The sequence below is a fragment of the Antedon bifida genome, chromosome 10 (genome assembly GCF_963402885.1).
Source record: "Antedon bifida chromosome 10, ecAntBifi1.1, whole genome shotgun sequence".
Taxonomy (NCBI): domain Eukaryota; kingdom Metazoa; phylum Echinodermata; class Crinoidea; order Comatulida; family Antedonidae; genus Antedon; species Antedon bifida.
Window position 1 is genome coordinate 1,145,075 of NC_136235.1, and position 13,417 is coordinate 1,158,491.

General features: G+C 34.6%; 3 protein-coding genes across 3 annotated transcripts in view; all 3 read left to right on the forward strand.

Annotated features, from left to right (window-relative positions):
- LOC144854164 (serine/threonine-protein kinase RIO1-like) overlaps positions 1 to 13,417 on the forward strand; it is a 107,916-nt gene that overhangs the window by 65,651 nt on the left and 28,848 nt on the right. The gene's annotated exons all lie outside the window — the stretch shown is intronic.
- LOC144854488 (uncharacterized) lies at positions 1,952 to 4,845 on the forward strand. Its single transcript, XM_078712445.1, has 2 exons — positions 1,952 to 2,068; positions 3,729 to 4,845. The coding sequence occupies exon 2, from the start codon at positions 3,790 to 3,792 to the stop codon at positions 4,417 to 4,419; it is 630 nt and encodes a 209-aa protein (XP_078568571.1). The 5' UTR covers positions 1,952 to 2,068; positions 3,729 to 3,789; the 3' UTR covers positions 4,420 to 4,845.
- Positions 8,269 to 12,293, forward strand: LOC144854158 (2-iminobutanoate/2-iminopropanoate deaminase-like). Its single transcript, XM_078712053.1, has 6 exons — positions 8,269 to 8,495; positions 8,965 to 9,070; positions 9,397 to 9,451; positions 9,682 to 9,750; positions 10,813 to 10,868; positions 12,158 to 12,293. Exons 1-6 carry the CDS (start codon positions 8,428 to 8,430, stop codon positions 12,215 to 12,217), a joined length of 414 nt encoding a protein of 137 aa, XP_078568179.1. The 5' UTR covers positions 8,269 to 8,427; the 3' UTR covers positions 12,218 to 12,293.

Consider the following 13,417-nt stretch of genomic DNA (forward strand, 5'->3'; position numbering starts at 1 on the left):
TAACATAGTTCAGCGAGCATTATTATTATGTTCACATTATTAATTCATGATCGCTTAAAATCCAACGGCAAAAAGATGGACACCGCGACTGCACCGCGCGGGACAGTCATATATGCTTCAACACTGTGTATTTTTCCGTTGGATTTTAGACGATCAAAGCAAAATATTTATATATAATTAATTTTGTTCGGGAATTTGTTGTAATTGTTTAAGTTATTTTGTTTCTCCGGAGTTACGATTTTTTTTTATTTATGTCCTGAAATTCACTGAAAACTTTTGAATGTTATTTCTGTTGGTTTACGCATCAATCAAAGATGTCTTCCGTTTCGCGAAAGGCCTATTAATAACGTTTATGAGCATTGATTTAAAAACAGTGTTTAGTATCGGAAGCCGGCAACCGTTTCGACTGATCGCGTCGTTGAAGTTTTAATTAATTACACCTATCCTCAATAGGGTTGGTGAAAAATTGCTTTGATGTATCTAGAATAGTATAATAAGATACTAATTACATTTTTTCAGTTTGGAATTAAACAAATGTATAATATTGAACTTTTACTTTCTAAGGTTTTCATTCATGGGCACAGTTAAAGGCTGTAAACATTTTAATTTTTGTTTTCTTGACTTTTCTTCTGCACTGGACGGTGTCTAATAAAAAGAACTTAATAACTCAGTAGCTGTTGGTGAAAACACCAATGGATTACAGATTTTATTTCAAATAAAGCGCAAGTCAAAGTTGGTGATATTGTAAATAATATTTCTTCTTTTTTAATTTGCTTATCTTTTTTAATTTTCTTATCACGTCCTATAAAAATAATGATTGTATAATGCTTCAAATAGATTATATTTAATTGCTAAATGAGCAAATGTCAACAATCTTAAAACCTTAAATCCTGTACAATGTGCCATAATATTCTCTCAAACTATTTACATACACACTGTAAATTTTGGAACATAATGCATTTCGTAAATTACGCCCTCAGTGAGTAAAAACGCTGTGGCCATTGACATCATCAATGCTCTGACATTCGAGTTCGAATCCGTGAAATGCGTGTAAATAATAAGTATCTCGGTTCTAGGACACCTACCCCCTAGACAGTTACCCCCCGGATGTTTACCACCCGGACAACTTGTTGTCCTAAGGGGGTAGTTGTCCGGGGGGTATTTGTCCGGGGGGTAGTTGTCCTAAAGGGGTAGTTGTCCTAAGGGGGTAGTTGTCCAGGTGGTGGTTGTCCGGGGGGTAGTTTTCCGGGGGTTAAATGTCCAGGGGGTGAATATCCGGATACGAGTATCTCACCGCATAAAGCAAAAAATAAATTTAATTACAAAAGTAACAAAAAAGACAACATAGCGCCCACAAAAAAATTGCACAATATCAAAAACCACTGAAATAAACAAATGTAAATGAATAAAAATTAAACATACACAACCAAAGCGACGAATATAAATTGTTGAACATGAAAAAAAAACAACTTTATATTACCAATTACGGAAAACAATTAACAATGTATTTTCATTCGATTTTGTCCACATTTTTCTTCTATCTATAGGTAAATGTGACTGCAGTTTAGGTCACAAAAAACAACAAAATATCAAATAATACACCACGAAAAGCACCCAAAATATATATTTCAAAGTGAAGGAATACCTATCAGCAGCTCTATTTTTGAAAATTGTAGCTCAGCTAGGAGTTGGGGTGGGGTGTTTAGTTCTGCATTTACCATTTTCGCACCCTCCCAGCCTACGGCTCTCATGCCTTCTTATTTAAAGTTTCCTGACAACCATTGGTTTTCTATTTCCTCGATGCGGCATTTGGTTTTAGGTAATACGTCCGAATTTAAATCAATATTAGTCATAAACGTTATTGTATGTTGATAATTTAGTTTTACGACCAAATTTAAATAGTCATTGTTTTTGTTGTGTCTCTATTATGCATAATTGAACCTTTGTTGCACTGATATTTATTGTTACTGGTGCCATTCAGAATTGTGGATATGAGATCCAGATCAGCAGGCAGGTAGTCGGTTAAGCCCAATCTGTCTAACGTTGTGGATACACCACTCAGATAAAAGTAAGTACGCTTTGTCACACCCAATGATATTATTTTCTTTTTTGAAATATAGGCGTTCTTACATTATAATTCTTATGTAAGCCTACACCACCAACAACCCCCCCCCCCACCCTCCCCTTCCTCCGCCTGCGTGAAATCAAACCTGCAATGTTTGCAGCACTGTTGCGTCGTCGGTTCCCACTTGTGATTACGCAATACAGCACTTTGCGTTAATACGTCGCTGCGTTGCGTTCTAGTGGAAAGCACGCGCTTAAGCGTGGTTCCCACTAGCGACGCAACGCAAGGACGTAACGCAACGCAAGTGAATTGACCAATCACAAGTGATGGCCGCATTCGCTTGTGATTGCTAACTGTCTATAACTTGTCTATGCTTGTCATTGGTTAAAATGCTTGCGTTGCGTTTACGTCCTTGCGTTACGTTCTAGTGGGAACCAAGCTTAAATAGACTAGGATGAACACAGTTAAGCAGACTCTATCAAACCCCCTTGGTAAGTGGATGGACACCGTGCTTGAGCTTAAAGTGATTGGTATACGCGCGCTGTCTCTGTTGCGACACTTGTCATTATACGATTTAATCTACTGTATTGCAACCGATGGTTGGCGCGCAAACGACTTTTTAGGTGATCATTTAGAATAAAATGATCACTTATTGTTATTGTATGAAATCTTTATTATTATTCTTCTTCCTTTTTCTTCTTCTTCTTCTTTCTGTACACTATTTTGTGTAACAAATATCTCAAAAAGTTTAATGTCATATATGATTACCAAAATGTCTTTCAAATACTTTAATTTATATTAGTCCTAATAAGCTTTTCACCATGATCACTCATCCGTGACGTCATTTATACGCCATTTTGTGAAATCACATTATCAATCATATCCCCATAATTCATTATCATATATAAATGAAATTCACTACACGTAAACTTTAGATCAAGGGTAAAAATATTAGCTAAATAAAAACGCACGCGCACGTAGGGTCATAAGCGTAAAATCGCGTGTTAAAAATTTAAAAAGCTCAAAATTAAGTTTTGATCAATTTAGAGCATGAATTAGTCATCAAAAAATAACGTAGGTCATGTAATTTCACCTTCGCCGTAAATTTGAATATCTTACAGCTCTTCAGAATTGAAGGTTGCCTTGATGAAATGTAGATATGAATTCATATAAAAAGCAAGCCTATCGGATGTTGTGACGTTAACATATGGCCAGTTGAAGTTAAAAAGTAGTTTTTTCATCTTTTTCGTCAAAGTTATACACATTTCAAAGAGCGCACACAGCGCTTCTACGTGCCAAATTCTCTTCCAATTCTTATATTTATTTGCTCAATTCATTATCTTTCGAAATTGTCATCTTCAAGTTTATTTTGATAATTCCATCATACAAAAAAATTAGAACATGATGTGTGTCCCGTAATTTCACCTATGCTACACTGTATATAGGTATACAGTATATACTGTACATGGCATATAATAGGCACAACTCAGCACTTATAAGCGTATAATATGCATAAATCAACATTTTTCTGATCGTATGTTAACGTACGTGCATGTTTTTTTTTTTTATTAATTTCAGTAAAATGATAAAAATGATCACCTATAATTCGTCGAAGTGACGAATTAAATTCTAGTTATTATTATTTTTGTCTACTTTATACTAGGTAATTACAAACTAGCCTATACGTCAGAAGTCCAGCATCCACGTCGGGTCTTTCCAAAACGATGTTGTCTAAAGAAGAATCTGAAGACTTTCTGAATAGTATTCTGGGAATTGCTGATTGTTTTAAGAAGTTCGAACAAAATAAAGTGCAACTCTTGTCTGATATTGCGTACTCGTTTATGCATGCTATACCATTCCAAACGGTACATGCGATAAATGTACCGCCAGGTGAGCGCCATCTGCCAACGTTTGAAGAAATCAAATCATCGATGATGACGCGGCAAGGAGGCAGTTGCTATTCGATGAATTACTTCCTGAGAGAGGTTCTTGTGTCTATTGGTTACCAAGTAGACTATATAGGAGCAAAAGCATTCGGTATCGACAACGTACACCTGACTCTAATCGTTCGGTCACTCGCTCAGTTTGGAGATTCACACTTGGTTGACATAAGCACGTGCTTACCAACGTGGAGGCTTATACCACTTGATTTCAACGAAGCATCACCTGTGTACAAACAAGGATTTTTAGAATATAAATTTTCTCGTAAAGATAACAATACGATATCTTTCTTCACAATACGTAATGTCTCTGACAACACAGTAGGAGAAGAGGATAAGTGGTTTTTATTTTATGAGATTTGCCTAACGCCTTGTACAATTGACGATTTCACAGCAAATCTGCAGTCACTATAATGTTGATCCTTATTACTGTAAATTCCCGTTTTTGCTTCAGGTTCGCGCGGTAATCATGAGCAATGGACGATTAGTTGCAATTAAAGATAAAGAATTTATTTACGAAAATGATAAAGATGAATTAGTAACCAAACCAATCTTAACAAATGATGAATTACGTAGTATTCTACTGAAGTATTTTCCTCAAATTTATAAGTTCAATAGTAACATAGTAGAATTGATTGATATTATGAAGTTCGGCAATCTTAGCACTGGTGCGCATGTGACGTCAGAAACATCTTACACATAGAGTTGTGTTAAGTTGTTCAGGCCAATTAAAAGATTATAAGAACAACTAACATTATTGTGTTTTATTATTATATCTTTTATATTATATAGGTCAATTAACATCTATTATTATCTATATGGGGAGAGAGAGAGCTAACATTGTGTCTGATGTTCGTTATGAATTTAGTTAGGCCTATATAGATTTTAAACATTTTATCAAGAGTTTTAAATATTTATAAGTCACCTTTTTATTCCTAGATTGTTAATGTTTTATTTAATTATAGGCCTAATACTTTTATATTTTAACTTCATTGATTTTAAATTTTGTATTAAGAATTTCAATGTATTTTAATTATATAACTCTTTTCACTTTTCATTTTGGTGAGCCACTTGGCAGTGTTTGCTTTTTGGTACCGGTCTTTGGGATTTTGAATTCTATTTTGTTTTTTGTTTTATGTATTTGTTCTGACGAAATAAATGAAATAAAATTAATGAAATTGTACACATTTTTGTTATTGCACGTATGCCACTAAAGGTGCAGTTTCACTCTCATCATAAACTTGTACTTACTTTAAGAATTCTAACTAAACTATTCTGGTGTACGCCTAGGCCTATAACAATGTTTCTGTAAGTGTTTAAAAGTGGTAGTTCAAGTGTCATTCGAGTGGAAACTAGGGGGAAATCTGTAAGCCAACCATCACCGTCGCCAAAAACAGCTGCTAACCCACATTCCCCGAAGACTAGCCAGATTTTTGCTCGCGAAACGTGTCTCGCAAGTATGACGTCATGACCTCATCAATATTCATGAAATATGCACGTCTTCTATAGTTTCTGTCTTAACCTAATAGGAAAAAAATAAACAAGTGGACCTTTTTTAAAATCAGAAACAAAGTTGCATGGCATTATTTTCCATCCATTCTTTTCGAGATTACTTTTGCAAACTAAAAGAGGGGAGCTAAAAGGTTCCCGGCCGGAAAATGTTTTATTTACATGATTTGAACAATCTTCTAATGTAAAGATTAAGAACATCAAAATTTAACAGTGTGGCGTGTTGACCGCGAATGACTAACATACCATCTTGCCCATAACACACCTGCACAAACACATTTGCATAACAACGCACGGCATACCAAACTGTTTAAAATAGAGCTGCAAGGTCCCCGGAAATGACATCTATTATTTTTTCAAACATGGTATAAGACTCTTCAGTACCCCACCATGCTTGGGGCTGAGCAAAGATAATTTTGAAAAATAGAGCTGCATAGGTTCCCGCCCAAAAAAAATGGCACTTTACATGATTTTAAATTATATGAAGCAAACTATTAATAAGACTCACCAGGGACAATGTTAAAAAAGAAAAACAATATTCATTATTTTATTTATTTATTTATTTTTTATTTATTTTTTTTTTTATTAGAAAAAAAGTATCCGTAGAGGTTTGAACCCAATCTACTAGAGCTGAGAGCGCCTAAACCTGAGCATTACCCGTTAGGCCACAAAGTAGTACATGACTGAACAGCTGATAATAGTCTATTTATACGTGTATTACGTAATTCATCAGTACGTCATAACTATCATATTAACCTTTTTAAAACCAAAATGATCAGTTAGCTCAGTCGCCTGAGCGTCGTGTTGACAACACGTATGTCGTGGGTTCGATTCCCACGCTGGTCGGTGGAATAGAGTTAAAGGCATGCGGCCACTGTGTTTGGGGTTCACAGAATTATACGTCCCCCTTTCCACCACACATCATGAGGCGACAACATCAATGCATCTGGTGATGTGCTGGAAACGACCCCAAAAGGCTGTGGCAGGGCCTTAGTGCTGAGGCAGGGAGAGCACATTTAACATCTTTTTTTTTATTTAATTTTTTTTTTCAACCTGAATTCGATCTCGTAAATTTTATGTTTGCCGCCCTCAATTTTAAAATAAATTGAATTTATATTTTCATCGCAGGTGTACGAAACGGTTTGGTATGCCGTGCGTTGTTATGCAATGGTTGTGCAGGTGTAGTGGGAAAGATGGTATTGTTAGTCATTCGCGGTCAACACGCCACACTGTTAAATTTTGATTTTGTTAATGTTGCTACATTGGTAGCGAAAATGTCCGATTCATGCAAGATATTGTATTGTAAAATGTTATGAATAAACTTTTATGGTAGTTGGTGTGTATGGCCGCACCGTCCCCAGAATAAACATGTTTTAAACAGATAGTTTGTCTCCGATGGTTTTTGTATGGGGTTAATGGAGAGTGAAATAAGATCAAATATAGAACATTTCCAAAGATGCCGATTTTTAGACCAATTTCGAAGCTTAGACTAATTCCGCCGCCGGACTAGGCCTTATACGAAGTCGAGTTTTAAAGTAGAAAACCACACCTACAACTTTGAAGTCGCATCTGGATATTTGAAATTTGAACATTACCATAATTATCATAGGTGATTATGTATAGTAATAAGTATAAGTGCAATTCTGGGCTCTATTTTCATTATTATTAGCTCTGCCACAACCATGGTGGGCTAGTACTGGAGTACCTAATATTTAATTTCATATTTCCATGAATAGGTGCACTCTCCGGGGACACTAAATAAGTATTTATCTTAGACAAACGCAAGTTATTAAAATAACTGATATGGTTTGAAACTAATTTTTATAGAGTACCGATATTTAACATATATACCTGGAAGTTTGAAATATTTTTGAAGTATTTTCAGAAGTATTTTTCAAAATTCAAACATGATGTGGGTCCCGTAATTTCACCTATGTTACACTGTATATAGATATACAGTACACTGTAGAGTATAGAGCATATATTCTATGACACATAATAGGCACCAATCAGCACCATAAGCATCATATCAGGTCACAGGATTGCATAAATCAATATTTTGCAGTAATATTCAACATACGTGCATGTTTTAAAAAAATTAAATATCAGTAAAATTATAAAAATGATCACCTGAAATTGGTCAAAGTGACAAATTAAATTCTTTTTGTATGTGACTATTTCGCTGTGCTCCACCACTGGTGCCAAATTGGATCCACTGGAGCACAGTGTATTAACATACGAAAATATATTGAAACTTAATTGGGTCCACTGGAGCACAGTTTAACATACGAAAAGATATTAACATTCAGTAACTTATTTCTAGTTTACATCACTGTGCTCCACTGGTACCAAATTGTGTCCACTTGAGCACAGTGTATTAACATACGAAAAGATATTTAAACTTAAGTGACTTCAAATTAGGTCCACTTGAGCACAGTGTATTAACATACGAAAAGATATTGAAACTTAAATGACTTTATTTCTATTTTATATCACTGTGCTCCACTGGCGCCAAATTGGGTCCACTTGAGCACAGTGTATTAACATACGAAAAGATATTACAATTTAGTGACTTTATTTCTATTTTATATCACTGTGCTACCCTGGTGCTAAATTGGGTCCACTTGAGCAGTTACCGTAGTACAATTTCTATTATTGAAGTTAATAAAGGCATAAATGGCGCTCCGTAGAGAAGTAGAGGATGCTCCAATCGCCAGAATGACGCTCTGAATATACCTCCATCCATTCATCCATGATCCATCTCTCTACACGTACTTGCTTACTTTTACGCACTCCAAAAATTCCGTGGCTCTAGTAACTAGGCTAGTAGTACTAGGCTATATAGTAGGCCTACATCAACTAATACTAAGTGTATTTATATAACTGTACTTATTTTCTGGTTGATTCGTTAACATGTCTGCTGTAGTAAGGAGAATAATAACTGCAGCAAAAGATGCACCTGCAGCTATTGGAGCATACAGGTTAGTGAGCCAGGCTAGCTATTAGTATAGGCCTAGGCCTAGGCCTAGGCTAGGGTAGCCTAGTACTAGGGCCTAGTAGTAGTAGGCCTGCCTATAGGCCTATTTTAAAAGTAACTAGGCTAGGCCTAGTCTAGGCCTAGATCTGTGTCGTCGGCGAGCCTACTTAACGACCTTTACAGGGCAGCCCATCCCTATACTACCTATCCTGCTACTTAGGCTGAGTTAGTTGAGTGAGAGGAGAGGCATATCCTCCATATATTATGCCAGCAGCCATGGGCCATCATGATGGACCTGGCCGGCTGGCTGCTGGTGCGACACTGTCAAATGACAATGTCATCATAATTTATTTAGCCTATAATTCTATTCACCTAAATGAAGTGATTAAAGCCCCTTTTCACACACCATATACTTTATATTAACCTATCAACCATTTTTGATTACATCTTTTTTTAATTTATAAACTTTATAGTCAAGCTGTAATAGTGGATCGAACTATGTACGTCTCTGGTCAGCTCGGTATGAATCCAGAGACTCTTAAGTTAGTTCCTGGTGGAATTGGCCCGGAGACGGAACAGGTAGGCCTAGTGAATAAAGCAAATAAACACTCAAAAACATAATTATCTTTCAGATTCAAAGAAGTTTTGAGAAATACACTTTTATTACTACTGTACAGATGGATATCAGTTGAAGTGATCATGCCTTAGAACTAGCCCAGCTCATGACGATGTTTTCCCAATTTGTGGAAAAAAAGACCCACCCCCACCCCTAGAAAAAAAATCTTGTCAATAGGCTTTGAGAACTGCGCATGTTTTATGATCTTAAATAAAATTAATGTGAGAAAATTAATTAAACCAGAGAACAGTGCTTTTGATACCCAATTTACTTCACATTTTTCTTTTAGGCTTTGAAAAATATGGGGGCTGTACTTCGTGCAGGGAATATTGACTACAGTCATGGTATGTTTGGGAAAAATATCATTTACAAAACTTTGCATATAGATTTATATTTATTTTAACCCATTATGAAACTACCTGTATGGCAATATTATATCCAAAATTAGCTTCAATTTCCAAGATATTTTAATGACCGTTTTTGGATGTTTGCGGCCACGCCCCCTTTTTAATTTTGGTATGATTTTGTATGTTTTTTACAAAACCTAACAAGCCTCTCATTTTATTGATTACAGTTATAAAATGCACAGTGATGCTAGCAGATATAAATGACTTTAATGAGATGAATACTATCTATTCTAACTGTAAGTGTTTTACTTCGGCATTATATGTAATTGTCTTCAACGTCGATACCATCTGTTTAAAATAGTTTAATGATTGCCAATAACCATCTTGTTTGTTAAGCTCTGCCTACACTCCCAAACTCCAAAAAAAGTGTCATGTACCCAAATAATGGTGGTTATATATCCAAATATGGTGGTGATATGACATCCATATATGGGCACATCACATTGGTTTGTCACATCAAAGTTTGATAGTGTAGACAGAGCTTAAGCATGAATGGTCATGGTGGTGATAGGATTTATCTTGGTTCAAAACACTATTATTTTTACTACTAGTTTTATTGGCACTATTATCATCACCATCATCTATCCATTATACATTAAATAACATGATTGTCATACTCATAAAAATAGTCATTACTGTATTAAGGGTCTTTCACACCTGTTCCTGCACACTTCCGGTCCGGCGCCGGAAAATCCAATCGAACGTCATTGTTTCGTTTTAACACAGCTACGCGCATTTAGATTGGCGCATAGCTGCATGGAGCGTCATGAAAACGAAACATTGATGTTCGATTCGCCGGACCGGAACCGTGCCGGAACAGTGTGAAAGATCCTTTATTGTTGTTTACCTCTCATCAATGTTCATCATCATGATTAGTGTCATCATTATCAACATGTCATAACCATGACAGTTATCAGTGTTTGATCAAAAACCAATTCTTTTTTAATGGCTGCCCGCCGTCTAATTTAAGAGGAGTTGATCCGGCAAATATTCAAGATATTATATTAATAATAATATAATGACCTTTGATATTTATAATGACCTTTAATGACATTTTACAAACATGTAACAGGCTTTTTGAATTGTTGTTATCTGGTTGCGTTTGATTTTTATGAATGCCAGGCTGGATTTGAAGAAGTACTTGCTCTTTTGTCAGCAACATGTTTCATACTTTAAAATGACACCATTATCAAAAACATAGCAGGTTTAACCAGTCATAAGGTTGTCAATGTCAGTTTTTATTTAATTTACTTCTTTTGTTTGTATTCCTAAGTAATTATATCGTTTTAATATTTTAGATTTTTCTGACAATCGTCCAGCTCGTGTGGCGTTCCAAGCTGGTGCACTTCCTAAGGTTAGACTTGTTTTATTTTACATTTTATTGCTAACCCACCATGAATAAAAAGTATACAACATGAGGTTCTTTCACAATACAGAATTTTTTTTTTTTAATAATTGAAATTTAAAGCATCTTTGCCTCATCTGTTTTTAACCTCTCGCTACGGCATTGTAATCTGATAGCCACATTTGCTCTGTTGCAGTGTGTTGAATGTAATTATTATTATCTTTTATATAGTCCTTGTATATGAAAATTAAAGACTTAAAGACTATTCATTTTTATTACCGTTTTTAATATGTTGTAATTCTTCATATTATGTTTTATATTATTATTAATTTGATATAAATAAAGTACTAAAGACTATTTTTGACCAGATATGGTGACCATTTTGTGGAATGCATGTTACCTAGTTTATTATCTAGTAGTTTAATAGTATCTCTATGTATGTATGTAAAATATGCACAATACAGAATAATCTTGCTGCGTTGTCTAATGTTTCCTCAGAAAATTAAAAAAGGAAAATTTATTAATGCACATGTATAATAATAATAATGGTAGTCTTATATAGTTTTATTAATTTTATTTAAAACATATTTATACAGGATAAAAACATATCAGGTATAGATGTAGCACCTGTTTTACTTGTGGTCCTGTTTCCAAATATAACCTAAAAATGAAGAACTTAATTGTCACTTGTTCAAGGATTTCAACATATCGCCCTCTATCTGATATTTGAGGACAGGCTCTGTGTGATATGGGGACTACAGGTTGTTCTAAATCATGTTAGAATGATTAAGCTGATTTATTTGATAATTGTGTGTTCACATAAAATGTCTTGATCATGATCAGTAATCATGATGAAGCTAGTCATTTTACCTAACATGAACCTACCTACAGATTTAGTTTAACCTTCTTTTGTAGAACCACCTACAGTAACACTGAATTCAACTGAAAATTTGAATTTAAAAAAAGTAGATTACTGTTTAGTCATATTAGGGAGGTTTCGTTGAATATGATATATACGAATATGAAATGGGTATCAGCTGCTCAAAAGTTTCACAAATGTGTGACATATCCGTTTTCGTTATCGTATTCATAGCATTGCGAAACCTCCCTAATGACATGTTTTTCTTTATTTGTGAACAATCTTGAAATGTATACTGGACCAAATCTACACACAATTTCAGTTATGATAACACAGCCAGCCTGACTGGTTCTATTATTTAAACAATCTGTAGCTGTTATTGTTGTTATATAATACCTGAATAATTTAAATAATATTAATTTCTTGTTTTTCTTTTTAGGGTGCAAGAGTGGAGATAGATGCAATAGCAATGGTTGATCAGATCAAAGACTCTAATTGAAGGAATTACAAACAATCCTATGGTTCATTACAGTATTTAATCCCACTGAAATAAAAGTTTATATTTTGAAGATTTATTAAGTTTATGTTTTAGATTTATAATCTGTATTCAACCATCCCATTTACACACCACTCTGAAAGCAGTTTGTAAATCAGAAAGTTCGTAAATAATAAGTCCAGAAGAAAACTTTATATTATCAATACTAAGTATCAAAATATATTTATTTTCAATTCTACATCTGTTTTTATCATAAAATACTTTTAAAGAAACCCATTTTGGCCAAAATGTAGCAATGATTGAGGACCATTGGTAAAATAGTTTATAATAATATGGTTGACTGAGTTTTCAATATCCTAACTGTAATTATTTCATATTTATAGCATAATTGTTATAAATAAAATAAAAAAATCATGTAGTAATACACATTATTATTCTGATAGATCTAATTTACTGATAAATAAAAGCAACTGCATTTTAATTAAATTTGTTTAATCTGCGATATTTGTAATCTTAAAATAAAACTAATTTATCGGACTTATATATTCAGTATACTCATGGATAAATGAGAGAGAAGGGTTTGTATCAGCTGTACATTTAAGCTTGGTTCCCACTAGGACGTAACGCAACGTTGCGTTTTGTCCTTGTGTTGCGTATCTAGTGGGAACCAAGCTTAAAGCACAATCCAATCTTTGAACACCATGTCTCTTGTCGCCGCCCTCTCGGATGTCGAAAAACCAATTTGCAATGTAATAAATCGTTCTATTGAATTGTAGACGATCAATTTACAAAAAAAAACGAATGAATAATTTGTTTTTATTGCCTCAAAATAGGACGATTTTTTAACGACCGTACGAAGGTATTTGAGAGTTATTCAAATACTGTATGTAAATGGTTTAAAGGAAAATTATTGACAAATGGCAATGACGTGGGTACCAGTGGCTGAGTCGCGTTACGTCTACGTATTGTGTTACGTATACGTCTTGCGTTACGTCTACGCCTTGCGTTACGTCTACGTATTGTGTTACGTCTACATATTGGGTTACGTCTACGCCTTGCGTTACGTCTACGTATTGTGGTACGTCTATGTCTTGCTTTATGTCAACGTATTGCATTACGTCTACGTCTTTCGTTACGTCTACGTATTGCGTTACGTCTTGCGTTACGTCTACGCGTTGCGTTCAATTGGGAATCAAGCTTTAC

Excerpts from the sequence above, each read along its gene's own strand:
- LOC144854488 (XM_078712445.1), top strand. The coding sequence starts at position 3,790 with ATGTTGTCTAAAGAAGAATCTGAAGACTTTCTGAATAGTATTCTGGGA.
- LOC144854158 (XM_078712053.1), top strand. The coding sequence starts at position 8,428 with ATGTCTGCTGTAGTAAGGAGAATAATAACTGCAGCAAAAGATGCACCT. Across the intron at positions 9,452-9,681 it reads GAATATTGACTACAGTCATG|TTATAAAATGCACAGTGATG; the intron begins GTATGTTTGGGA and ends TATTGATTACAG. Across the intron at positions 10,869-12,157 it reads AAGCTGGTGCACTTCCTAAG|GGTGCAAGAGTGGAGATAGA; the intron begins GTTAGACTTGTT and ends TTTTCTTTTTAG.